The sequence below is a fragment of the Aythya marila genome (genome assembly GCF_965140915.1).
Source record: "Aythya marila genome assembly, chromosome: 5".
NCBI classification, from domain to species: Eukaryota; Metazoa; Chordata; class Aves; order Anseriformes; family Anatidae; genus Aythya; species Aythya marila.
Genome location: NC_139046.1, coordinates 53,248,364 through 53,275,603, shown reverse-complemented (window position 1 = coordinate 53,275,603; position 27,240 = coordinate 53,248,364). Strand labels below are relative to the sequence as shown.

The window sequence follows — 27,240 nt, the reverse complement described above, 5'->3', positions numbered from 1 at the left end:
TCTTACGAGCAGAGTCTTAAAATTTTCTCTTAATCTCTGCACTTTCTTTGTCGTGTCTGTGAGTTCAGCAACAGCAGAGCATCCTGCTTCCCATCCAGTCTAGCCGAATTTCCCACTGCTGGTACCAAGTGGCTGTTCTCCACCTTACGTGCAGCTTTGACACCAGCTCCCCCACGTCTCTGCTTGCTGAGCTCTGTGCTGCTTGCTCCGTGTCCTGTGGCACAGGCTGGGAAGCTCTGCCTCCTTCGCCTTGGTGAAGCTCATCAGATAAGAGGAGGTGGGTTGGTGATAACGATCCTCCCTGGTACTCACCAGAATTGCTTCACACACGAACACCGAGCCGCTCTGCTGCAGCATTTGCATCTGTTTCCTCTTGATAGTGGTTGAACCCTGCTCTGCTGGGGCTGGTGCTTGGGGCGTTTGTCTTCTGTCCTCCGCACCATCTCCTTTCTCCCTTTCTCTCGTGTCAGTCGTCAAATGCAGCCGGCAGGCGTTGTGCTTCCCACCTGCCACAGCTCTGGCAAGGAGGGAGCGGGCTTTTCTCTTTGCTTTCCCTGCAGTTTGGACCAGCTGGTGCTGTCGCTTGTCACGCAGATTAATAGTAGGTTCAGTTTAGAGTAGGAATTTTAGCTGTGTCCCAGTGTTTATGAAAAAGAGGGGAAGGCACGGAGGCGGAAGGAGTAATTAAGGTGGGTGGCACATGGAGGGAGACAGACTGAGCATTTCTCAGATAAGACAGAAGAGACAGGAGGAGCTTCTGGGCGCCACTTCTGTGGCTCTGAGAGCAGCCGAGTAACTCAATTATTTCAAATGCTTCTGCTTATTTTCCAGTTCTCATTATCCTGAGCAGCGTTTCGGTGTTTCTGTGCTGGCTGTGAGTTTGCCACTTGAATTTATTGTCAGGATCTGGGGGTGCCCATCACTTGTGCCGTCACGGCCCATGTCCAGGAAAGGACTGAATTCCCGTGCCTGCTGGTGGTGGCATCACCAGAGATGTCACCTGCTCAGTGGGTAGTGTCACAGCTCGAACCCTGCATGCCGGTGTGCTGCTCGCTGCTTCTGGCCCCGCAGCTCTGCTGCCTCTTGCAGGAGGCTCTTCTGGGCGCACCCAGCGCTGCTTCCCATGCCTGGGGGAGGCCCTGGGGCAACAGCGAGACTGAATAATTTAGCAGTTGCGTCCAGCAGTTTCCTCAATTCAGATGCCGTGTGCTTTGTTGTCTTCTGGTTAATTTTTTATGGCCGTGCGTTTGCAGTGTTGGGATTGTGGAAAAAACCCGCAGGTGGCCGCGTTACGGGAACCGTGGCCGGCTCGTCACACGCTGAGCTGGATGGAGGGGCGAGGGCGGGCGGGGGTCTGCACCCACTTCCAGTGCCCTGAGGAGGTTTCCCAGCTCAAAACTCAAGCTGGAAGCAATTCCAGTTTGGAAAAGAATGAGAATCCCGTAGTGGCTGCAGAAGATGAAGCCAATTTATTTCAGGGGCATTCTGTAGTTTTGGGTTGGCTTTTTCTCTTTTTTTTTTTTTTTTTTTTTTGTTCTTGCAAAGTGTTTGAGCAGATGCTAGTGGAGACTTGAGGACTGATGAAAGGCTGAAGGTAGAAATAACTCTTGTGTTTTGTGATAGTGCTGTTGTACAGAGGGCTGGCTGGGTTACGAGAGGGTTTTTATGCCAGAATTTGTGTTCTGCACAAGGATGGTTAGTCGTGATCTGCAGCGCGGGTATGAAAGGGTTGTTTTGGGCAGTAAGGGAGGAGAGGCGAATAGGGTCTGTAACCTAAACTGAAGTGCTTAAAATGAAGGCAGGGCTGCGGCTACATTCGGACATTTCCTTTCTGTTAGCAGCTGGAGAAAAGTAAAAGCATGTGCTTCTCCTGCATTAGTGTATCACTGATGCCTTTCCCCAAGAGTGCAGTAGAATAAAATGGATCACAGTGTTCGCGTGCCGCTCATCCTCACCTTCTGGTTTCTCATGGCTAAAGCAAGGCCTTGGTCTTGGCTTTTCTTTCCTTCTGTTTTCTTTTTGGAAACAGCAGTTAGACACCTGAGCCCCGTGCTTTTCAAGTAGCTGCCGCTGGGTACAGCCGTGCCTCTGGGACGGGGACAGCTGGGACAACTCCTTTGTGTTTTCTGCTGCCTGCCAGTTCCCGTTAGGATTGCCTGGTCGGGCTGGCACACTTTGCACGTCCTTTCTGCACATGAGTAAGGAACTGGTGGCAGCAGCCATCCGTGGCAGCATCGTGTGCGTACCTAGACGAGAGGATTTCATCAGCCACGGCAGGGCCTCACGTTAGGTGAGCAGTAACCACTGCTGATGCTCCGTGCTCACACACACGGAGAACCCAACCGCCTGGGAGGCTCTTAATGCATTGCAGACACCAGTCTGCCATCCAGCTCAGGGGCCTGCAGCTGCTGGGGCACATCTGAGGGCACCCCAAGGCGGTTCTTGTGCCGCCGGTGGCAGCGGCAGCACTGGGAGCCGTGGCGGTGGAGCGCGGCCGCTGCTCTATAAATAGGGCCAGCAGCCGGGATCTGGGGACTGCAGGCTGGGTTGCTATGGAGATTGATCTGAATCAGATTACCCGTGGCTCTGCTCACAGCCTGTGCATGTGTGGCGTGGCCTCGCGTGTACAGCAGCCGGTTGCTTCACACAGACGTTTGGCCGAAGCGGGGCGAAGCAAGGAGGGAGGCAGCTGGAGGGCCAGCATATGACAAGGACACCAAAATCTGTTACCATGGCAACTGAGACCCTGAACCAGCCCAGCTTCGGTCTTGTGGTGCTGTGAGAAGGCTCCTGGCTGTGCTGTGCGATGCTTCTGCTTGTGAAACCACTCTGGTCACATTAGGCCTATTTTTGGCTGTGCAAGCCACCTCCATTTTGCTAGAAACCGATGTGCAGGCTGAAGATGTTTGGCTGTGTCGGTAGTGTCAGGCACGTGTGCAGGACGCAGCGAGGTAATATCATCCTTCAGTAGGAGAAAGAGGTCTTTGGGTTACTCACATTCATCAGAAGGGCTTCTAAGGACATCTTTTTGTACCACCAAAACCTGTTTTCACACTTGATACTATAATTTTCTTTAATCTAGCTTGGCACATCCTGTCTCTCAACCGTTTATATACGTGTGAGAAGTGGAAGCAGTTGGGATTCATCTGCTGTTTTATCTGTAAGAGCTCTTACTAACCCCAGTGATGCCTGTGCCCTGGGGAGGATGCTTTCAGAACCACCCTGCAGTCCCGTTCCCTGCTGGGGTTCTGATACCTGGAACCACTGCGTTTCATGGAGCCACACCTACATTGTAGGCTACCTATGCTAGATGAGTGTGCCATTGTCTGCCTTAGGTATGTCTGCAATGCTTTGAAAATACCTTTTTTTTTTCTCCCCAAGTTGTGTCAGTGCTAGTATCTGTTGGGGAGTCACAGCATTGGCATGCACTGCTTTCTTGGCAAGGTAGCACAAGCAAAGCAGCTGCACCAGTACAGCAAGTCCATCCAGGTCTGACTTCAGAAATTGTTCCATCTTCTGTCAAGCTCTTCCATCAGGCTCGGGAGGAGGGGGTGTTCTCAAGCCGCGTGCACTCCTGTCTGTGTTCGTTGTGCTCGTGGAGCCACCATAGTGCCTGGATAGGGGAGAAACAGCACAATGGGCTTCCGAAGGATGTTGCATAGTTTTGAGTATAAAACTACAGCGGTGTTGAATATAGCTGTTAAGCAGCAAAGGTATAAAATGGCTAATACGAAACGGGGACTGCTTGTCTGCTTCTTTAAAAGCTTAATACAAGCACAAGTAGGATGTGCTAAAACAGGTCACGGCTGGAAGTAGCTCCCTCAGTGTACTCAAGGTGTGTAACATGAGAAAATGAAACATAAGTCAACCAAAAAGGGGGCATTGAAGCTTCTGGCCATATCTGTGTTTGCTTCAGCTTTCAGTTCAGTTCAATTCATGTGTAATGTCTTGATTTCTCAGTAAACAACTCGGTAAGGTTGGCTATAGATCTGAGCTGAGTACACACTGTCTTGGCTGAATATAAATAGAAATTCAAGATGTTCCGATGATATTTTAGAACTGAAAAGTGTTCCTTCTGGACATGGTTGGAAATCTGGTCTTTTGCAAGATGAGGCTTCAGTGAACCAGAATTCATATGGCTTCTGTCCTGTAATTCTTGCTGTCTTCTTCATGAGCTTCCTCCTTTTTCTCTTAGATATCAACGCCCCTCTGTATGCTCTTTACTTATGCATTTACTAAATTGAATTGTCTGACCCCAATTTATATTCTAAGATCCATGTACTTGTAATTGAGTATGTTTCTTGTGTCAGATAAAAGCCAGAGATAAGAGAAGGACAGACCTCATTCTGCTCCCATCCTAAACTGGTGAGGAAGCACCAGGCAGGAGGGCTTAGCATCTGCCTGTTGGAAAATAATCTGCTGCTGTCTTTGTATCATCCTTTGGAGCAAAGGAGCCGTTTAAATGCATGCTGGCTATCATAGAGGTGAGTGTAAGGCTGGTCTGTCAGAGCTGGAGTTCAAGTTATCTTTGACTAAATGTCTTTGTTGCTCTAGCTGTGCATCTAGAAAGAAAAGATGTTTTAGCAAAGGCTGGAGACTCCGAGGTGTGGATGAGACGGGTGCCGCACTGTTCATGTACATGGGGGACTAATGCCGGGGTATCGGTCTGACACGGATGCCTCTAAACTGATAAGGAGGCTTCTGCAGTTCTGTCCTGTTACTATATCCGTCCTGTGGTGTGGTGCTTTCCCTGCTGTGTTCACAGAGATTTTTATTTCTGGGAGGACTTCAGCTTGCAGGATACCACACAGCTTGTCCTGTAGAAGTTCTGCCACAACCGAGACGTGGGTGTTTGGGGAATTTTGAAGAGTAGTGTAGCACCAATAATAGAAGTGTTGTTTTGAACACTTTTTGCCTCAGTTAGTGGAAAACCATGGGTTAGTGCTGGCTCTGGCCTGTGTCTTTGTGTCTGGGCTACTGTGTCAGTTTGTACCAGCTCATGAGGGTTGCTGATAGCTGCTGCGGTGCATGGGTAGTGCTCATTCTCACCAACCTGTTTATTGTCCCTCTGAGTGCTTGCTTAAACAGTGCTGATCTCCGAAGCATAATGTGTTTGTGCAGTATGCGTCTGTGGTGGCCTTCGCTTCTTCTTTCCCCTTCCTGGAGCCGCAGTTACAGGCAGTTTCTTCTCAAATGCTGCTTGACAGTGCAGCCTTCGAAGGGCAGCATCCAAGATATTCGTACAAAGAGAACATGCTGCAGAAGACATGTTCAGAAAAAGCAACCTAAAGTTCAAGGAGCTTGAGAGGGAGAGCAGGCCATCGATGTCAAAACCTGTACCAAGATACTACCAAGATACTCTCAGTTCAGAGGTAACAGTAACAGAGGTAACTCTCAGGTCCCAGTGGTAACATGAAGTAACATGAAGAAGCGAGAGAAGCAACTGAGATCTTCCTCAATCTTTGGTCTCATTTTGTTCTAATGTACTCAGTTTGTAAAAGCTAGAGGAAGGATGATAGCAAATTCCTGAGGAAGAAGCTACTTCACCTCCTCATTGCCTGCAGAGAAGTGAGCTCAGTAGTAGTTCATGATCCCTGAGCTACCCACTCCTACCTCTTCCTTGTGCCTTCACGAGCACTTGTGTGGCCACTTGGTGAATCTAGTCATAGAAATAACCCAGTAAAAACTAAAGTGGCATGGGAAAGGAAGAAGAAAGAAAGAAGGGTGTTAATTTTAGTCCTTATCAGTTCCCTGATCTGATTCATCATGTCACTGCACAAACTCTTGTACCAGCACAAAGTGTGGCCTGAAAGTGAGCTTTGGGCAGCTGCAGGGCGAGAGGCAGGACTGTGGAGCCTGTTTGTGTTGGCTCCTGCAAGTTAACCCTGGTGTCCAGTGGCAACCAGGAGCAGGAAGGTGAGTTCCAGCAAATGCTGATCTGATGCTCTTTAGTTGTTATCACCCTTCTAAATACTAAATCTGTGAAGTTGAGATTGAATAGAGGAAGGCAAAAAATACCTAAACTTCATTCTGATTCTTCTAGCTCTTGCTCCAATTCACCAAAACTTCATCTTCCAGACGAGATATCCTCTTTGTGCTCTTATGAATTGCAATCATAAGAAATGTTTTCCAGGCTACACAACTGAAGAAAAAACACAGGATATGGACAGGTCACCAAGGGGTAAGCTAAAGTTCTGTTCTTCTGTTCTTGTAGCCTCTCACTTACTCTGTTGTCATTCAAAACTGAAGGCAAAATAACCATATGATCATCCTGATTTCATCTTGTTCCTCTCAAGTTTGTGTACAGCAAGATACTCACAGTGTGTGTTGGATCAAGAGCTGTCACAGGACAGATTCTGCAAGGCTTTCAGTGATACCATTAAAATGAATAAACAGGAGCTTTGCTTCCTGTGTCTGTTGTTCAGAGAAGATAATTTATAAAAAATATTGCAGAAGGTGTTTCATATCGCTGTCATTTACAGACCTTACCCCAACTGTAATTTAGGATCTACTGAAACCCGACCATGAAGTCTTAAAAAATATTTGGGAGTGGAGAGGATGTGTAAGATTTCTTTTAATTTTTTTTTACTCCATAATTAATGCTTTCTAGTATGCATTTCATTTTCAGGAAATCTTACCTGTTCGTAGATTTTTTGTATTATTCTTAATGCTATTTGGAGGGATAATGAATGAACTTCCACAACTGTGCATGAAATACGAAGCGCTGGAAAAAAAGCTGATGTGTTGCTAGGCTTTGAATGAGGTTATGAGACACTGATGTTACAGTACCTTTACCTAGCTTTTGGTTGTGAAGTAATGAGAGAAACATCAAGAAAATTACCTAAATTTACTCAGGTTTTCAGAAAATTTGTTATACTTTTATACAAATAAAATCTAAGTGTTATGTTGCAGACCTGAAAGGTTTTAGTACAGTCATAATTCTCTGTATTCTGTGTTAGCTCTAGGAGGTAAAGATAAATCAAAATAGAAACCTTGTTATCAATACACACCAGAAGGCAATCTGTTTGTTCTTTTTAAACATAAAATAGCTTTATTAATGCTTTTAGTGGGCTGCTCTGTTAACTTGTACAGTTTGAGCATCTGTACAAGATGAGATGTACAAGATCAAGGAAATGGAATAAAGTCAGTGAAAAAAAACTTGAGTATGATTTACAAGGAGTGCTTCTGCTCTTGCAAGCTGCAGCATGCAGGTCTGTATCGTCACAGGAAAAAGTGGTGGGATCGCGGTCGTTTGGGGCCGTGGAGATCATTGGGTTTGGGAGGGTAAGGTGCAGTACATCCAACTGGGCTTCTCTTGATATTACCCCTTCTTTAGCTACGTTGCTTACCAGACACCTAAAGTGCAGGTGGCAGTTTTTGCTTCAGTTGTGTTTAGCTGCCATTTAAGGCTGCTTTCCCAAGCACATGGGAATCCCAGGGTTTTGCCTAGACGACAGTGTTGCCTCAAACCATTTCATGAATGGCTCTTTGCCAGCGACAGGCTTCTTTGCTTGTCTGTGGTCATTCTTGTGATCCTCTTGTTTATTGTGTGGTTCATCTTGCTTTGCTTCTGTGGCTACATGTAAACACTTCCTGTATTACTATTATTTATTAATAATAATAAAGCAACAAAACCACCCTGGGTTCCTTTTTATATTTTTGCTTTCCATCACACCTGAGAGGAAATGCCTCATTCAGTCCCTGCTGTGTTTCTGCATGTGGTGGACACTCTGGATCGTGCCTTTTCTTCGTCATCTTGCTCTAACTACAGTCTCACTTTCTGGTGCCTCTGTGTCCTCTGGAAAGCACCTCCTACTTCCACCTTAAGCAAAGTATCAGCTGGTGCTGAGAATAACTCTCTGTTTACTCTTTATTTCCTGTCTTCCCATTAGCAACTCGTGCTGTAATTGAGCTTCCCTCCGTAAACTGCATCTTGTTGCTATGCTGAGAGCCAGGCCTTGGTAGAGATTTCTCCCAGCGCGTTAAGGAGAGCTGCTCATTCTGATGTCTGTGCAGGTTCAGAAAGGATGCCCCAGCTTGGGGTTAGGACTTTCTGAGCCTATGCATTATTGATATGAGCAATTCAAAACAGGTGAAGTGGAAGTAAATCTCATTTTGTGTATTTATACTCGTGAAGAGAGGGAGGTCTGGGGATGGCGGTAGCTACCCAGAACACAGGCTTTGGGGGAATGTAATTAATACATATGTGTAATTGGTGTTCCTGATTGTGCCTTTGACACTTTTGCTTTTCTTGATCGTAGGTTGAACTGGCCAGACATTTCCAAGCGAATTGCTCCCCAGGGCACTTGGTCACGGCTGACTGGACAACCGATTGCTGGATCCATGAACAGGAACTCACTGAGATGACATAGGGAGGGGGTCAAGGACAATGGTGCAGAAAAAGAAAAGCTGCCCTCGGTTACTTGACTACCTTGTTATCATTGGAGCCAGGTAAGGGAGAAGATTCTCAGCTGTGCTTTTCTGTAGGCAGTAGAGGTGGTGGGGTGGGGGGCAGCACAACAAATAGCCTGGCATCTAGTGATGAGGCCATGCTTTGTGCTGAAGAAGAGTTGACTGGAATGTGTGCAAAAAGGGGGCATGTACTTGCCTAGGCCACTTTCTGAAAGATACTGCTGCAGTCAGAGGCTTTTTATTTGTGGTCTTCAGACCTTTACAAGGGTCTGCAAAGAGTGACTAAGAGTAGCTGGTTTATGTATGACTGATAGCTTGTGAGTCTGAACAGCTTTGCTTCCACTGACATCAGGACAGGGTGATTCACAAACTGAAAACACTGAAAGCCACACGGAAGTAAAATGCTGGTTGGGTTTACTTCTCTAGCTTTTGGACTGTAGTCTGTAAACCCAGTTTTAAAACGAGTCTGAAACTTACCTTACTTGGCCACGTTTCCTCCTAATACTCATTTGTCCTATTAGGAACTACATGAATCCTTTTAATATTTTATTCCTTTTTTTTTTTTTGTGTCTTAGTCATCAATAAATAACATGTTATGTTTGTCTACTTAAACAGCACACACATCAAGCCCACATTTCATATACCCTATATCTAATACACAGATGCTCAGCAAATGTTCTTTTTCTCTGTTCAGAGTTCATGTGGTAACTTTCTGCCAGTTTCTTTAATGGTGTGTTCTGAAATGTTTGTACTTCCGTTTCTAAATATCAGCATTTTATGTGCATCAGCCTGTTGCTTTACCTCCTACTTTCTTTTCAAAAATGCTTTGAGTGCAATATTGAAATAGGCTAAGTGGAGGAAATGAAGTAATTTCCTAAGTAGTAATTGTTTTATTATTGTGTTTTCTGGACAGAATAATTCAATAGTTTAATTATTTCTTATTGTCTGTAGAAACAACCATGATTTTTCTGTGAGAGGTGGAACGTAACTAGGTAAAGAAGAGGGAAGAAATGTTAACTGCCTCCTCCAGTGATGCTCACAGTGTCTGATGTCCTCACTTAAGGACTTGCTAGCATCAATTCTGTTTTTTGCTAGGCAACAATAGCTAGATTGCTACTGCTTAGAGGTCTGTTGTCTTATTAGGCACTTCAACAAGTGCCTCTGGTAAGAGATGCAGTTGACTGAAGTAACTTCCACTGCAGGTTCCTTAGGAGCTCCGTGTGGCTTTACCATCACATCTTGTTATCCACAGCGCACAAGTGGCAATGTCTTCTGGAAGTACTCCTTTTTATTAGAGAGAATTCTTCTAAATGTCTGAGAAGACTCTGTCTTTCTGTCTGTAGCTCATAGTATTGCAAAGACATGACCTTAGGATATATTAACTGGTACTTTGTTGATGACTTTTTATAACCGTTTATTTACAAGTAGACTTTTTAAACAGTACCAATATTATTTGACATTTTTCTTAACAGATGATGCATTAGTGGATACTGATACACAAAAGATTTTAGGGCTCTTGTTTTTTTACAATATTTCAGTACTTAACCATTCAGACAGTATAGATTTTGTTACCAATTTATGTCTTACTAAAGCATGTTTATTTTTAGTTTAATACAGTTTTTTGTTTGGAAGAACTATGTTCAGCAGAACTATTTATGCCAGTGATTTTCTTTTGTAAATTAAAAACATTCTATTGCTATTTGTCTGGTTTTTTTTTTTTTGTTTTGTTTTGTTTTGGTGGTGCTTTTTTATTTTTTTGCTTGTTTTGGTTTTAAATCCAGCAGTTCTTAGATAAGAGACGAATAAGTTTCATCTCTATTTTGAAATGGGCAAATCTAAAGTATTAAGGTGAGAAAATGTCTCGCATGAGGTCCCTCAAGAGAGTGATGGTAGAGCCAGGGCTCCTGCATCCCATTTAGTATTGTGCTTACTAAATCCTAATTACTGTAGAAAATGGCAAGAGGACAGACTTTATAGCAAAGGGGTCAAGCCAGAAAGAGATTGTTTTGGGAATATTTTTCTTCCCTTGCTTTCTGGTTTTCACAATATTATTTCTCTGGCAGTTATTTGGGTAACTTTCATGGGAAAGTGGTGGTAGGAAGATTAGTTAATGCCTTGAAACAAGCTGTTCCTTCGGTGAGGAATCAGGTATAGATAGTGTTGCTTGTCTTTGTGTTCCATTAGTGATTTGCTGTACAAAGATTGGTGAGACATGGTATTAAGTAGGCCTGCATACGACTACACAGCTTTTGTAGTAGCTTACACTCTAAATCCAACTAAAAAAAAAAAGCACAAAAAAAACCAAACACACACGTTTGTTAAAACCTTTTAATAAGAATTTTACAGGATGAGGTTTTGCGTTCATGGAGCTTGTCAAAAACTGTTGCTAACTTAATGGAAGCCAATGTCATTTAGGGTTAATAAAATCAACAACAGGTTGTAATGCGCTTCACCAAATAAACTAAAATATTTTTTTGTATTACTTGGATCACTTGGTCAGTTGACTGTTAATCTGACTAAAGGCAGCTTTATTTTTGCTGTTTTTGTTTGTTTTCATCCTCTTCCCACACTTATACAGGAGAAGCGTTACCATTCTTGTTTTTAAATCTACTTTTCAGCCTGTGGTTACAATGCATTTCTGCTGGACTTGTTAAAACTTATTATATGTTATACATCATTTCACAGTATTGTTAGCTGTGTTATACTTCTGTCACAGCTGCTTCCTGCCTGGCAAAATTGTGGTGTTGCTTTCAAGACTGACATAATGTTTTAACCTATACCATGGCCCCCCTTTATTTGCCTTGGCAGGATATTAAAAATTATTATTTTCGTAGAAACCTCTCTAGGAACAGTCCAAATGTTGTCAGTATGTCTTCATTATAGGTCTACATAAATTCCATGGACATGCAATAGGTGCACAAGGCCCTGGTAGAGGGCTTTCTCTTAACTTTTTCATTTTGTTCATCTGCTGAGCAGTGTCTTTCCTACCCGAGTATTCCCCAGAGACCCATGCAGTTAAACTCATTTTGGAAATCAAAGTCAGGGAAACATAGCAATATGTTATTCCCCTGGGGATATTATGCTCTTGAAACTCATTTTCTGAGTCAAATTTGAATAGAGGGGCTCCTTGTTGGGCCTTGGTAATGATGGTGTAGACTTTTATTTAAGCTTTCTGCAGTTCCTGGGCTTGTGCTAGTGACTGAGAACTGTGGCTAGCGATTGAGGTGCTGCTCTTCCCCTGGGTATTAGGGTTGAGGACAACCAAAGATGAAGCTGAACTTGCAGGCCCCTGACATGTCATTAGGGAGATACCAAAGATTTTAGCAGCATTAATCAAGTAAGCATGTGTTGGTTTTTTTTTGTGTGTTTGTTTTTGTAGGCAGCCAAGCAGTGATAGTGTTGCTCAGACTCCTGAGCTGCTCCGACGTTATCCTCTAGAAGACCACGTGGACTTTCCTCTACCTCCCGACGTTGTGTTCTTTTGCCAGCCAGAAGGATGCCTGAGTGTGCGGCAGAAACGCATGAGCTTCCGTGATGACACTTCCTTCGTCTTCACCCTCACAGACAAGGATACAGGAGTCATTCGCTATGGAATCTGTGTCAACTTCTACCGCTCCTTCCAGAAGCGAGTACCTAAGGAGAAGGGAGAAGGCACGGGAGGACACCGAGCTCGGGAGGGACAGAAAATCACCAAATCTGGGGATGTGCCTGCGCCCCAAGAGGATGCGGGCGCTGAGAGTTCAGAGAGTGGTTCTTCGCTGCAGGTCCCAAGTACAGAGTCTACCCCAGATGTGAATCGATCACCACGCAGCAAGCGGCTGGCCAAAGGCAGCCATCGCTCTCGGAACAGCACCCTGACTTCTCTGTGCATCCTTAGTCACTATCCCTTCTTTTCCACCTTCCGTGAATGTTTGTACACCCTCAAGAGACTCGTGGACTGCTGTAGTGAAAGATTGTTGGGCAAGAAGTTGGGGATTCCTCGTGGAGTGCAGAGGTATGTTGAGGGGGGAGAAAACTTTTTTCTCCCACTGCTTTTTTTTTTTCCAATTGGCAAACTGTCATGGCAAATTGTCTCCATAGGTGTAGCTGCAGAAACTGGTGGCTGATTTTTCTGCTGTTTTAACCCAGAATCACACTAGGAAAAGGAAATTTTTGTGATGATTTGTGTAAAACTTCTCTATCTGGTTCTGTCTCCTGGTATGATATTAATTTTTGATATGCCTGTGGAGGCACTGCTAACAACTGACTGAACGTGATCTTTGTGAAGCTGAGCACTGATGCTGCGATTGTTGCTTTGGTGCATAAGCTCCGTGGCAGTGCGTGTCAGGGCTGGTGGTTCTCTGGCAGATTAGAAACAGTTGAGAAATGGCAGGGAGAATTTCAACTTGGGGCCAGAGGGAAATGATGAAAGTATTTTTCATAAGCTCATTAAACACAATCTGAACTTCAGCGTGGGAGAGAGAAGACTAGAGCAGCAGGAATGGCTCAAGGAGATCAAAGTACTCTGAAGAGGAGAGAGAGGAGAGGTAGGAAAAGAAGAAGCTGATTATGAAGCAAATGGGAATGGAGGTTTGCAACAGCAAATTAAATAGGATCTTGGTATCTTTTTTATGTAATGTGGTAATCTTACATATCTGCTATTGTAATGCTGGGTATGTAACAAAAGCTGTTGCACTGTAGGGTACAGAAGGACCAAGGTCTGTATGTGTATCAGTTATGGATCTATATTTGTTTATTGTGCCTGACGCCTACGTGCCAGGAAGATTTTTTTCCCTTTTCAATACATGAACTAATAAGAGCAAATATAAAATGAATCTCTGGAGAAAGAGGGGATTATCTTACTATCAGGAGGGATTGAGCTGTGAGATAGCTCGTAATGTGAGTTTGTAGCTTGTTACACTCCAGCTTAATCTTCTCAAAAGCAAAAATTGACAGGACATCTGACACTTGCATCTTTGTATGCTTGTTATGAAAGAGGAAGTCTGCCCCTGTTCAGAGAGTGGTGACCTACTTGGTGGGTTCCTGCCTCAGAACAGCTCTAGGAGATTGTGCTGGGCTTGTGTCAATTCCTGCATTAACAGATTTATCACCTGAATCCACTGATGGTGAGGAGAAAATGTTTCTCTCAGAACAAAAAATATTTTTTTAAATGGAAGTATGCTTTAAGGAAGCTTATTTCATCACTTGGTTTAGTCTGATCATTTCCAAGGCAGAAAAGAGCTAAATTTCATGACTTTCTTCAACTCTGTGAACTCAACTGAATTTTGAAAGGAGAGCTGATGCATTCCAGTGTTTGAGTGGCATGTAGTATTTTAAAAATGTGCTGTTGTTGACCGTAATTCTTAGAGTTAAGAGGAGAAGAACTCAGTGACAGATGAGGAAGGCAAGAGGAGGAGGCTAAGCATCCATCAGGGGGACGAGTAAAGCTGCTGGTTTGAATTACCGTGTGGTTTGCAAGCTGTGACCTGGAAAAGTAGAGTGGTTTTGAAGTGGTGGCAGAATAAAAATGCCAGCTTACAGCTTGCGAAAGGTTGAGTGTGCCTGTTAACAACTTAATGTCCTGTGCGTTACAAGTGGCTGAGGGAGGAGCAGAGGATGCGAAGCATCACAGTTTCTGAGAGGTATATCAGCCAGTGTAATCTCAAATTGCTCTTGTTTTGACCCCTCCAAAATTATGTAATTTTTGTTCTTTAAGAGATAAGAGGTCTCCAGTGTCATCCTTTTTTTTTTTTTTTTTTTTTTTTTAAATTGAGCTATTTGAGCTCTAATTTGAGCTATACCATTCTAACAGACCTATTACAGTAACCAAAAATATTTATCAACCTGAAATTTGTGCCCAGTGGCTATAACAGGTTCACAGCCATCATGCATACTGTGCTACAGCATTAAGGGATCAAATGGGCTATCCACTTTGCTTCACTTGTCTGATCCAGTTTCAAGTTTTGAAGCACTGAAGGCTTGAGCAATGCTGTACATGTTTTTGGCCAGCCTGCCTCTGAGCTAGAAGTTTGCAGTTTGCTAGCTTAATGCATAGAAAAATGCCTGCTTGTTTTGCTAAGGTACCTATCTGCTTCCCAGACAGCTTTTAGAAATTTATATTCTCGGCAGAAATTGCAGCCACTTCTGCTGTGGGTCGTTCAGCTTGTCAGAATGATAAAATGCAATTTAAGAGAGGATGTAAAAATACTTAATGATGCCAAAACACCTACGAGATCTTGGTGTGGCATATTTTTATTATCTCAAGTTATTATTTCATATTCTTGAAAAAGTCTGCAGAACTGCTAGACGCAATCCTACAGTCAACTGGGCTGGACAAGATGTGAGAGTATCCCAGTTGCAGGCTGAATTTTAAGCCCCAGGGCAATGCAGGATGTGTCTTCAGAGATCTGGACCTTACCAGATCATTTAAATGAATGCATGACCTCTCGGACTAACGTGACATACTTGTGTTGACTTCTGCTTCAGAAAGATCTATTATTCCCCCCAGTTGTTGTTTCAGCAAGGTTAAACCCCTGTCTTCCCTTCCCTTGAGTGGCCAAATGTGTTAGCTGCACCTTTTATTTCTTGGTGACTCTTCCCTTGCCCTCAAAGAGCCATGCAACCCTGAAGAGGAACGGCTGTCAAGTGAAGCTGTGGAGTGTTAATCTTCTTGTTCCCCATGTGCAGGGACACAATGTGGCGGATTTTCACAGGCTCGCTCCTTGTGGAGGAGAAGTCCAGCGCGTTGCTGCACGACTTGCGTGAGATTGAGGCCTGGATATACAGGCTGCTGCGTTCGCCGATGCCCGTCGCTGGTCAGAAGCGGGTGGATGTGGAAGTCTTGCCGCATGAGTTGCAGCCAGCTTTGACTTTTGCTCTTCCTGATCCGTCCCGCTTCACCTTGGTGGATTTTCCATTGCATCTGCCTTTGGAGTTGCTGGGAGTGGATGCCTGTCTGCAGGTGCTGACCTGCATCCTTCTGGAGCACAAGGTAGGAAGGGAAGAGTTGGTCTTTGGACCAACGTAGAGCTTAGGAAGCTCTGCCTTCTCCACAGCCAGGGTAGGCTGGGTGTGTGGAACGGCCGTAGGCTGCGTTCTTTGGGATCAGTTTGTCTGGAGGCGGGAAGGAATAGCTCCTTCTCAGGGTCCTGTTCTGAAAAGTTTTGATCTTGTTGTAGGAAGCTTCTGAAGTTTGCTTTCAGACAGATGAGTTGAAGGGTCATCCAGTTCACAGCTGTTAAAACAGAGTCCTGCAGGCTGTGATATTTGTATGGCTCTGGGGGGAGTACCAGAAGAGAAGGGTTGCTGCAGTGCTAATGGGAGTTCCTGTGGTTGCAGGTTGTGTTGCAGTCCCGAGATTATAACGCTCTCTCCATGTCTGTGATGGCCTTTGTGGCTATGATCTACCCCTTAGAGTACATGTTTCCAGTGATCCCTCTGCTTCCCACCTGCATGGCCTCTGCAGAACAGGTACGTATTTTGCCTTCATTAGTCTTTTGCAAAGGATGTTTCTGTGATGTCTGAAACATACAGAAGCAGCCCTTGTTACCTTCCTCACGCTTTCTCAGGGGCTGTAACACTGCCTTGCAAAGGATGTTTTTTGAGCACCACTGACTAAATTGTAGGTAACACCTTTTATGTAGAACATTCGCAAAGCCTGCATAGTGAATAATGTGATTCAAAGCCGTACCTTACAAGCAATGGACTGAAAGGCCACACATCTACAATATTATGGCAAGAATTTACTTTTCCCCTCTTTGCCCTCCCAACTGAGTATTAAGGTTTGTTGGGGAGGGTCCATAGTAGTTAAGGAATCTTGAGGGCTGTTGATTCAGAGTTTAGAAACTACTGCCTGCAGTTTATTTTCCTCAGAAATATGAAATGTCAAGTTACTTCATTTGGAAGCCTGGGTTTCATAACAGTCAGCTCTGCAGGAGCTCATTATTTTGCTTGGAAAGATAGAATTGAGGCCATATTATTAATTCAGTGCTATCCTGCAAATGATGCTGCAGGTTTGTTTTTCCCCATGCAGGTAACCAGGTGTTCTAGATTTAAAGGATAACTTTGCCTCCCAAACAGTGGATCTCAAGCTGCTACGTGGCTTATTGATTTAAACCTTTTCCCTCTGCTGATGCTCAGAAACAACAAGAATTTCTTGTTGGATGCTTTTTACACAAACATGTGGAAAACCTATTTCTTAGGCTTCCTAGAGATGGTAAAGCCCTTTAAGCCTGATGACATCTTCTCAACAGCACAGTCTTGGTTTGAGCCGAGGGTGTATTTACTTGCTGCTTTCTGCTTCTCCAGTTAAGCTTTTATTCTGAACATCTTTTTTTCTTGGTCCATGACATAGCAAGCTATTAGTTGAGCTCTTTTTTTTCCCTTAGAGCCATGCAGCCATATAAAAGTACATCCCTGGCAGAAAAAAGCACTGATTTTCTTCTTGATGAGAATTGAAGCTCTTGGAGCAGGATTGGTTTTGTTCGTTTGTTTGTTTTAAAATGCTTCTGTTGTGTGGAGTTAGTGACTTATTTATCAAAGCCTTGCATGTTTTCTCTTCTGATGTAAACCTACTGTATTGTTATTTATTTAAAAAAAAAAAAAAAAAAGAATATGGCGATAACAAATTCAGATCTTGTCGTTTTTAAGATGACTGTCTCTCTCAGTTGCTTCTAGCCCCTACACCTTACATCATTGGTGTTCCAGCAAGTTTCTTCCTTTACAAACTGGATTTTAAAATGCCTGATGATGTATGGCTTATTGACCTGGATACCAATAAGGTAAGTGATGCCCATAAGGACTTTTGGCTTTGTTTCCAGGGAACTGTGCGCTTTCATCAATGTGCATACTGAGAATTTAAGAATGTCTATGCTTATAGGCTGGCCTCAGTCTGCCCCTGCTACTACTGTCCTAAATTTCAGGATTCTGTTTCCTTGTCACAAAGTCCCCGTTTCTTTTATTCATAAGGCATTCTTTTTCAGTTAATCCGTCTGGCTGTTTTATAGGAAGATAAATCCTCAATAAATGATAAAGCTGTCTCACTGGGTAACTTGACCCTGTCTGCTATAGCCCTAGGTAAGAATCTAGGTCTGATAAGAGCCTTCCAGCAGCACTGGTTGTCACAATTCAAATGGGGCCACATATCTTGCTTTCTATTGTGGCATGAGCAAGGCTATTTCAAGGGAAATGTGTTTAACATCTTACACTTAATGGAAATTCTGAAGGATGAGTATAGGTTCATTCAAACTTTCCTTTTTTGTGGTTTATGACAGAGTAAATCCTCTCTTGTTTGCGAAATCCTCTCCTGTGTAAATACTATTTACACAGTCATAAAGAAGTGAAAATCAAAGTATTGATTGAGGTTTTTTTTTTTTTTTTTTTTTTTAAATTTGATATTATGACTTTTATCCAGTCTCAGGAGCAGTGGAGATGTGATGTAGGGGATTCTGGTTTTGAAATGGCTACAGCTGGGTAACTTTTAGTTTGTTGTTTGTGCTTTATTCCAGGTGATTGTTCCTACAAATGCAGAATCTTTGCCAGCACTACCAGAACCAGAAGCATCAGAGCTGAAAAAGCATCTGAAACAGGTAATAAGCATTTTGGGAGAAGGACTCAGGTTCGGTAGAGCTTAGCAGATGTAGTCTTGCACAGCTCTTTTGCTGTGCTGGACAAGAATGCAGTCAGCAAATGTAAAGCAAAAGGTGTTAAAAGCAGGTGTGTATCCTGGCACATCAGATGGATGTGAATAAGATATGAGGATGCTAGAGTGAGCTTGTTCAAGAAGGTGCCCCTTGGCCAGTCATGGCAAGATCTGCTCTGGATGTGGAGGTGGGCTAATCAATAGGGGAAGAAGTTACTGGGATGTTTTCTTCTGAGCCCCGTGAGCACCTCTGTGATTTTCTAACATTGCCTTCCTCTGACAACCCTAAATCTGAGACTTTTATCTCATTTGAGATCTTTAGTTTTTCCAAGGAATTTCATGCTCATTTTTATTGCCTATTTATCTTCTACTGTCTCCGCTGCTTCCACTTTTGTCGGGAAGCACAGGACTAGGGATTTTCTGTCAAGGTATTTAAGGCACCACTTACATATGGGTGTCCAGATAGAATATCCCCTATGTTAGAAATGAGCAACATGTTAAGCTTTAAAAGTGGTGTTAATTGATACAGATGTTAAGGGTTAGCTATCTAGCTGCTGGCTTTTCTCTCTAAAGCAGAGAGCTAATTTGGAAAAGCAAGTGCTCACTAAGGCCTATGACTGCAGTTAATTTCTTAGCCTAGTGAAAGGTAATTCAAAATGCTCTTGGATGCAGTAGATGGTTTTTGTTTCTCACTGTTGTTTGGGGCTAACTTGTTTCTGCTTGGTGCAGAAAGTTCCAGATTCCTCCTTTACATTTGCCACACAGGCTTAAACTCTGACCCAGTCCATCTAGCAATGATCATCTTTGTTTCCCCTCCATTCACAGATCTGTGTGAGGTCTGTCTCTTCTCTCAGGTCCTGCTAAGCCATTAATCAGCTTGGGTCAGCCTTGCTGATCATGTCAAGCAGGTTTTATCTCTTTATTTCTGTTTTCCTTATGCACGCTGCATGCAGTATCTAAAGGTAAAGTGTATTACTGACCTGATGAGGTCTGCTCTCTCTCTCCTTGTAGACCTGGAGAGCAAAGTGTGTGACCTCTGTGATACCCCAGTACCTGCTGTCGGCACTGATGGAAGCAATGTGTTGCTTGGAGTTTTGTTAGATCCACCTTCCCCTTACTTCTGCCTCACCCCCTTGCAATTTCAGGCACTATTCAGCAAAACTGTCTTACTACAGCAAATTTGAATATCAGAAGAACAAATTGCAATTTCCGTGAACACTTTCTATTTAAAATTGGCAGAGTATTCACCAAAATTCTGTACATCCCTATATATTCCTGTGTCCATTATCATCAGCAGTTGACTATTGGCAGAACAGGAGGGCTACTGATTGCTTTACAAAGTAGAGAAGATTAAATTGTGGCCCATGTCACTAAGGTTAACACCCTTGTTTACTTTTGGGTCTTAGTGTCAATGAATAAAATTCAAGATACCCGATTTTAAACTGCAGTGGAAAGTAATTTGCTGTACCAATAAGGACAGGAACCTTTCCACTTTCCAGAGGAACTGTAGCCAAATGTGGATGTTTGGGGGTGGTGCAGTTGGACCTCTCTCCACGTGCCTATTTTGTGGTCCTTTTTATTTCCTCTTATTTGTGATATTTGGTAGTAATAGATTTTATTTTTGTTTTGTTTCCCCCTCCATCTGTTTCTCTGTGGTCATGTGTTCGTCTTGGCTCTGATGGGCTGCTGGTGTTATCATATGATCTTCCATCATGCCTCCAGTGTCTGGTTAGCATGACTGCAATCACTCAGCAACAGCTGCTCACTCCTGACAACAAGGTTCTTTATTTTATTCTTTTCCCCTCGATTTTCCATTTTACCCTTTTCCTTTGGTGTTTTGATTGTACTTTATTTTATATGATTGTTTATTTTTGAAATAAAACAGTGAAGACTCAGTGGGCAAATGGGAGAAATGAGGGAGGTCCAATTTAGGTTGGATCTGGGTGTTAAGGACCGACTTGCCAGTCATGCTGCTCCAGTGCATTTTACTGAGGATGTTATGAGGGTTGAAGAGGATGGTGGCTTTATGGAGAGATGAAGACATCATTCAGATGAGAAGTGTAGGTTTGCAGGGATAGGTGCAGGCAGATGCCTCTGTAAGAGGTGTCTGCACTGTTGTAGGATACCAAACTCACTGGCTGAATGGCCAAGTTGCAAGGCAAGTTTCAAGGCCTCCAGGTCCCAGTGTGTATTCAAATTACACGTGGGAATCACTCTCAGATGTATTGTACAGTGCCATACAAGCAGTGGTCAGATTTGGATTGTCTGTTCCCGCGTCATGAATGACAGACTTCCATGCTAACCCTTAGGTAGCTCCAAGACTGTTTTGTCATTGAGGAGCTCATTTGGACTGTCCACATAAAGGAGGGCCTGGAGATACTTCTTGACTCAGTGTCGAAGAAGGAGTTTAAGACAAACTAATGGAGCATGCATAATCGGTGTGATTGCTTAGAGGCAGAGTAGCTCTGATCTCACTCTTGTTCCTTGAATAATTTATTGCTGAATGTGTGCATCATGTTGTCCTTTGTTAGGCACTGGCCAGCATGAGTCTGAATACTCAGCCCATTCTTAACCTAGAGAAGTTCCACGAAGGGCAGGAGGTGCCACTCCTGCTGGGAAGACCGCAGAATGATTTGCAGTCTACCCCCTCCACGGAATTTAACCCTCTGATCTATGGAAATGATGTGGACTCTGTGGATGTGGCTACCAGGTGAGGCTGAACAGGAAGGTAGTGTTGAGTCTTCTTAAAGTTTGCACTTAAAGGCAGCACAAATGCTGCTGTAAGCAAGTCCTGTGATGGAAGCAGGGTCTTCCAGGTTCTACCGCAGGTTCTAGTCTACATAGAAAAAAATAAAAAGAGAAGGAATTACAGCGTTTGTATCAGATCCATTAAGTGCATGAATAACATTATATGTCTTGAGGGGAAAAAAAAATCTGGAAACTTAGTCATAACTTAAGCTAGCGGATCCAAGAGCAACGTCTCTCCTTGGGGGGGTCTTGGTTTCAAGGTGGTGAATTAAAACCAAGTGATTTCTTGTGTGTGCGCTTTTTTTTTTTTAATTTTAAGAAGTTTTCTAAGACAGCTTTTTGCATTAGGTTACCATTCTCTGAAGGTTTGAAACATTGCCTAATGCATACATTTTAAAGGTTGTGTCTTTTTTATCTGATATATATTCTCTGCTTCTTTTTAGGGTTGCTATGGTGAGATTCTTCAACTCACCAAATGTTTTGCAGGGTTTCCAGATGCATACTCGCACTCTTCGTCTTTTTCCACGACCAGTGGTGGCCTTCCAGGCAAACTCCTTTCTTGCCTCTAGGCCAAAGCAAACGCCTTTTGCAGATAAGCTTTCCAGGACACAGGCAGTAGAGTATTTTGGAGAATGGTCACTCAACCCTACTAACTATGCTTTTCAAAGGATTCATAACAGTAAGTTTTGGTCGTAAGTTTCCTGCACTTTTGATGTCTTGTCTCTTAAAATGTAGAGAGATTCTAGGGATGAACTTCGCTTAATGCCATACTATTCATAGAATCGTAGAATATCCCAAGTTGAAAGGGACCCACAAGGGTTGAGTCCAACTCCTGGTTCTGCACAGGATCATATCAAACTGTATGTTTGAGAGCGTTGTCCAAATGCTTTTTGAACATCGGTAGGCTTGGTGCCATGACCACTTCCCTGGGGAGCCTGTTCCAGTTCAGCATTCCTGCTGGGTAGGGAAATCCAGTTGAAGGAACATTTTTCTATTTATATTTACATATGTCTATTTATATATATTGATGGGTTTCTACCAAATTAGCACTGCTGTTTGCCCCTTGTTTTTCCAGATAATTGTTTGCTTACAGAGAAGAAGTCTGCCTCTCTCTTTGTGTAAGACTTAGTAAGGAACAGCCTCACTGTGAATGAAGCCTTCAACATAAATAAATGAGTTCAATTAACTCTCCTTGTGTTTTTTTTTTTTTTTTTTTTTTTTTTTGTTTGTTTGTTTGTTTGTTTTTTTTTCCTTTTTGTGCAGACATGTTTGATCCAGCACTGATTGGTGACAAACCTAAGTGGTATGCCCACCAGCTGCAGCCCATCCACTATCGTGTCTATGACAGTAATTCACAACTGGCTGAAGCACTGAATGTACCAGTAGAGAAAGAAACAGACTCTGACCACACTGATGACAGGTTGGTGGAGAACAAAACTCTAGCCACATGATAGTTACTTCAAATTATTCTGGGCCTTTCCTCCAACTTCTTGTTTGCAGCTTTTTCCTCTAGCCTTCCATGCTGATGTTTTTTTCTTCTGTCTGGTCAGAACACTGACATTGAAGTAAATTGTCTTGCTGCACTGTCATCATCATAGCAGCAGCTTATCCCTTTGCTTGTGTTTTCTCAAGCCTTCGCTTAACATGATTCTGTATTTGTACTTTGCTGTTTTCTTTTGCTACTTGTCATTTGGTATTTCTTCCCACCCTTATGCTTTTTTCTTCCATGCTGTTCTCTCTCAGGTTATTTGTGTTGCAGTACTATAACTACTCCCACCCATCCTACCATTCTTTCAAATCTCTAATCAGCACATGGTTATGCAGAGCTTGCCAGTACTACCCACTGCCTGAGACCTTCTTGTGTGTTCAGTAAAGTTAGAATAATTTTTTGTTAATGTGTTTTTGACCAAGTTTTCCAGAATTTTTCATCTAGTTTTATTATCCTTCTTTTCTTTTAGCCTATGAGGCTCTCAGGCTTGGAATTGCTTATCTTTTATGTTCTACATAGCACCAGTGGTCCTCACAGTGGGATTTATCATTAGTATTAAAAGAGAATGCTTTTCCTTTGATCTCTACTTCTCTTGAAGCTTCTTCCACCCCTCTGGCACACACAGAGAATTCATATACTACTTCCTGTCCACCTGTGGTTGACCTTGTTAACTTTGCTGAGAGCCTGTAAATGCTATACCGTATTGTCTTGTTACCTATCTCAAAATTAATTTCATTTGCTCTGACTTTTCATGAAGCCGGCCCCTCACTCTTGCCAGGAATCTTTTTTTTTTTGTTTGTGTGGAAACTGTAATATCACAAGATTTCTAAGATGTCCTTGAAAACAGTGTGTGCTGATGCTCATCTTTGAAATACTGGGCCCTGCTGTTGCTATGCTGCTACCACTCATCTCTCTTTTTTACCTGTTGTGGCAGTGGCAGTGACAGTGTTGACTATGACGACTCAAGTTCCTCCTATTCCTCCCTTGGTGACTTTGTCAGTGAGATGATGAAATGTGACATTAATGGCGATACTCCAAGTGAGTAACTTTGAGCTTCATTTTCACAGTGTCCACATAGGCTCCTCTTCCTCATTCATCTGCACTGAGGGGGGAAATGACTCTCCTAAATCCCTTAATCAGAGCAAAGTTTTGTTCCATTGTAGTGTTGCTCTGAGGAAAAAGAGCATACACCTTCAATTTCCAGTGGTAGGCTGAAGAAAGACCTTGTTTCTGCTCATGTACAGTGCCCTCCAAATGACACTGGGAGGAAGAAGAACAGAAATATGTGCTGCTGAACAAAACTGTCTCTCTTGATTTGGAAACAACCTGCCAGTAGATAAGATGCAATATGGGCAGCAGCTTATGAATTTTCTCCTGCCCCTGCTTTTGATTCTTAGTGCTGACTTTAATGAGTCATTCTGTTCTCTTGGGGACAGGACAATACATTCTCTGTGGTTTATATGGAGCCTGCAGCATCAGTGTCTCTTTCGAGACTGGGAAATGATTACTATTTTCAATAAACCAAATACAGGAATGCTGATGCATTTCCTATATCCCAAGGGCAAGAGGTAACAATCCTAAGTTCTGCCTGGACCCAAGGCAAGGCTGTCCATAGTGAGCATGGTTAAACAGGTTCTGAGGGTCAAAGTGGAGTTTCAAGCCTTTGAGTCTTACATAACTAGGTGGCACAAGACCTGAGCAATCTGCTCTAATTTTGAAGTTAGTCCTGCTTTGAGTAGGGATTTGGAATAGATGACCTCCAAAACCCCTTCACAACGAAGCTTCTTACATGATTCTGTATTCTACTGATCAGCAGTCCCCATCTGCCAGTGATCTTTATTTAGATGAGCAAAAGGCTGAGGAAGGCAGTGTTCTTTAATGCAAAATGATGTGTTTACAGATGTTGACCCCCTGACACATGCAGCCCTCGGTGATGCTAGTGAAGTGGAATTTGATGATTTTCAAGAATACTCAGGGGATCTGGATGAACAAGCCATGGACAGTGAGAACTCCCAAGAGAACAACCAGCCTCGTTCAAGTTCCAGTACTACAGCCAGTAGCAGCCCCAGCACTGTCATCCACGGAGTGAATCATGTGTGTACTGAGACTAATTCAGCCCCAAGATTGGTGTTATTAAGATATAAAGAGAGGGAGAATTCATGTAGTTCGTTTTGAGAAGGTCAAAAGCTAATGGGACTGTGAAACTACACACAGATTAAATTGCATGCTCTTTCTGGACTTTGAGCAAGGTGGAGTTTACTGGTAGCTTCCTATACTGGGACAGGTCATTCCTGTGCTTACAAGCTCCCATGTATTGAAAAACACTATTAACAGAGGGTGATGGTCCAGGGTGTGGCTGCAGGAATGTCTTTTAATCAGTATGGAAAAATCTAATGCATTGGAAGAACAGGGAATGGGGTGGGGAAACTCGTGAATCTGTGGTTATTTGGGAAATGTGGGAGTTGATTCCATAACGTCAAAGCAGGACAACAGAGATGTTGGAGCTGTCACTTAACAGTAAGTTAAGCTAACACTTAACAGTAAGATCTGTTTTACAGGGGAAAAAGTCCCTAGAACGATGCACAAATACTGCGGTATTTCTAAAATCCTAGGTCAGAGGGACTAATAGTGGGATTTGGGTGGAGAGCCAGGATCTGCAAGGACCCTACAGACTTCCCAGTTTGAAATAGCTGTCCTTGTCCCACCCTTCAGTTGTACGTAATACAAATTCTCAAACAAATCTATGATTTGACTGGTCCACAGGAGTCTGCAGATTCAGCAGAGATGGAAGAGAAGCTGGCTGCTGGGTTTTCAAACCATCTCCCTTCCTTGCCACTGCAAACAAGCTTTCCCAAGATGAGCTTGGATCGTCGCGAGAGTGACAGCCCAGCTGTCAGCATGACCTCCTCAGAAGGGGTGGTGAGGAAACGAGAGTATGACAATCCATACTTTGAGCCACAGTATGGTTTTCCTACAGAGGATGAAGATGATGAGCAGGAAGAGAGCTACACCCCAAGATTTAACCAGAATCTTAATGGAAGCAGGTGAGTCCTCCCCATCTCCTGCCCTTCTGCACAGCTCTGTTGGGGTTTCCATCTGTTTCATGTAGTTTAACATTCATTCCAATGTCTTTTGCAGCTGAAATGTAGCATTGGTCATCTCTATTTAATGTTCCAATTCTGCAAACCATTCTGGTTTGAGTAAAGGCACTTGCTCAGTTCCCTCAGGTATTTGCTTTTATTTAAATAGTAGGAGCTAACAGAATTACCAGTTCTTCTTAGAAACATTCTAGTATATCACCTACTGATTCCTGGAAACCTTTGAGGGAATTTGGTTGTGAAGCTTTGTATTTGGCGGTGAAATGTGAGGGGCTTTGTTACTACTGTGTTTGAAGACATTGGGTTTTCTTCTTGTTGCTTTCAAAGCACAACTTTTTCACGCACAAATCCACCAATGCAGTTCTGCCAACAAATTTTCAACATGTCCTGAAAGGTAATGAAAGCTTGAATGTAAAGATGCTTCCCTCACTTTTTTCTTCCTTAATTTTCCCCACAAGGTAAAGGTAGTGTGGTGAAAACAGTCAAGGAACAAGACCAGCATTGACCTCTCATAATTCTACAAGGTTTTGGGTGGAGAAAAAGCTAATAGCATTTGTATTTATTTCTTCAAAGGTCTCAGAAGCTACTCCGTCCAAACAGTTTAAAACTGGCCAATGATTCTGATGCAGATTCGGACTCCAGGGCCAGCTCCCCAAACTCTACTGTCTCTAACAACAGCAGTGAAGGTTTTGGGGGCATCATGTCTTTTGCAAGTATGTACTAATGCATTCATTAAACTGCTATTATTTATTAGAGTTTACAGGGAGATGGAGTAGAGGGATGACTAGTCAAGAGGATAACTTGGTTGTCAAATTGTTAGCAGGACTTCAGAAGCCGTGCTGGGAACCATAGGAACTTTTTTACTTACGTTGCTGATAACTACCGTGTTAGATATTTTTCAGTAAGAAGGACTTTGGTTATGTCATTAGGCTGTTGAGTTATATGACACTTCAGGGCACAAATCAGCAAATGTCAGTTAAATTAAACAAAAAAGGGTAATTTTATGAAATTGATACAAAAGTCTTACCAGTAGTATGCTTTCCATGCTACCATGTCTTGTGTTTAGGTGCTAAATTAAATTCTTGACTATTTTCGATTGTATTTTAATAATAAAACCCACAAGTATGGAAAACTAATCTAAATTATTTTAATGTGTGAGAGAAGATATAGCCAGTTGAATCTTCTGCTGCTGTAGGGAGCAGGGCAAGAAGTTTGTAGCAGTGGGGAAAGTATATTGGATGTTTCTGCTAAAAAGATTGTTACTAAGATAAGGCTGAGGGGAAACAAAAGAAAGCAAATTGGAATAGTACACTGACATTTAAAATGAACTATTTGAGGTTTGCTATGTGGGAATCTTAAACAGATGACAGTGCATTTTTGTTTTCTTAATGCTATTAAAAATATGCTGGTGCTATGAAAAGCTCTTGTTTTCTCCTCATAAATTGAAAGCTGCTATTTTAAAGCAATCCTTTGTGTCACATTTAGAGAGTTGCATAAGGCTCTCTGCACAGTTCTCACTTCAAGCTTATGTATTTTAGAGATCTTTCATCATCCTGTTTTCTCATGTGACACCTGCCATTTATTTACTCCTAAGAGGAGTCTCAAACTAGAAGACACAGTTGATGTGAAGTTACCTGTGTAAGTGCAGGGAGATAAGTGTATATTGGTGGTACATTTAAGACTCAAAGGCACAACGGCAGTGATTGTAAGATGAGAGCCAAGAATTATGTTTTATATAATTAAGAATAATCTGATTACAGATGCGGGTGTATTGTAAATAAAACGGTATGATGCTTGTAATGTTGTTGGATTAAAAAAAAAGTACTCCCATCATTATGGATCTTGAATAAGAAGGTGAATTACAGGAAGCTGGA

General features: G+C 42.8%; 1 protein-coding gene across 13 annotated transcripts in view; it reads left to right on the top strand.

Moving 5' to 3' along the window:
• MADD (MAP kinase activating death domain) overlaps window positions 1–27,240 on the top strand; it is a gene marked incomplete at its 3' end in the record, with an annotated part of 66,105 nt that overhangs the window by 4,450 nt on the left and 34,415 nt on the right. For 6 of the 13 annotated variants that reach the window (XR_014317628.1, XM_082761867.1, XM_082761873.1 and 3 more), the window contains exons 2-15: window positions 8,262–8,451; window positions 11,792–12,406; window positions 15,079–15,382; window positions 15,730–15,861; window positions 17,058–17,171; window positions 17,898–17,978; window positions 19,754–19,810; window positions 20,563–20,741; window positions 21,223–21,458; window positions 22,043–22,199; window positions 23,200–23,306; window positions 24,169–24,362; window positions 25,032–25,312; window positions 25,940–26,079. Coding sequence is in view for 12 of the 13 variants with exons in the window: in XM_082761867.1 (XP_082617993.1) it covers window positions 8,390–8,451; window positions 11,792–12,406; window positions 15,079–15,382; window positions 15,730–15,861; window positions 17,058–17,171; window positions 17,898–17,978; window positions 19,754–19,810; window positions 20,563–20,741; window positions 21,223–21,458; window positions 22,043–22,199; window positions 23,200–23,306; window positions 24,169–24,362; window positions 25,032–25,312; window positions 25,940–26,079 (2,659 nt within the window). The remainder of the gene's footprint in view (window positions 1–8,261; window positions 8,452–11,791; window positions 12,407–15,078; window positions 15,383–15,729; window positions 15,862–17,057; window positions 17,172–17,897; window positions 17,979–19,753; window positions 19,811–20,562; window positions 20,742–21,222; window positions 21,459–22,042; window positions 22,200–23,199; window positions 23,307–24,168; window positions 24,363–25,031; window positions 25,313–25,939; window positions 26,080–27,240) is intronic. The other 7 variants (XM_082761866.1, XM_082761864.1, XM_082761870.1 and 4 more) reach the window with 3 other exon arrangements.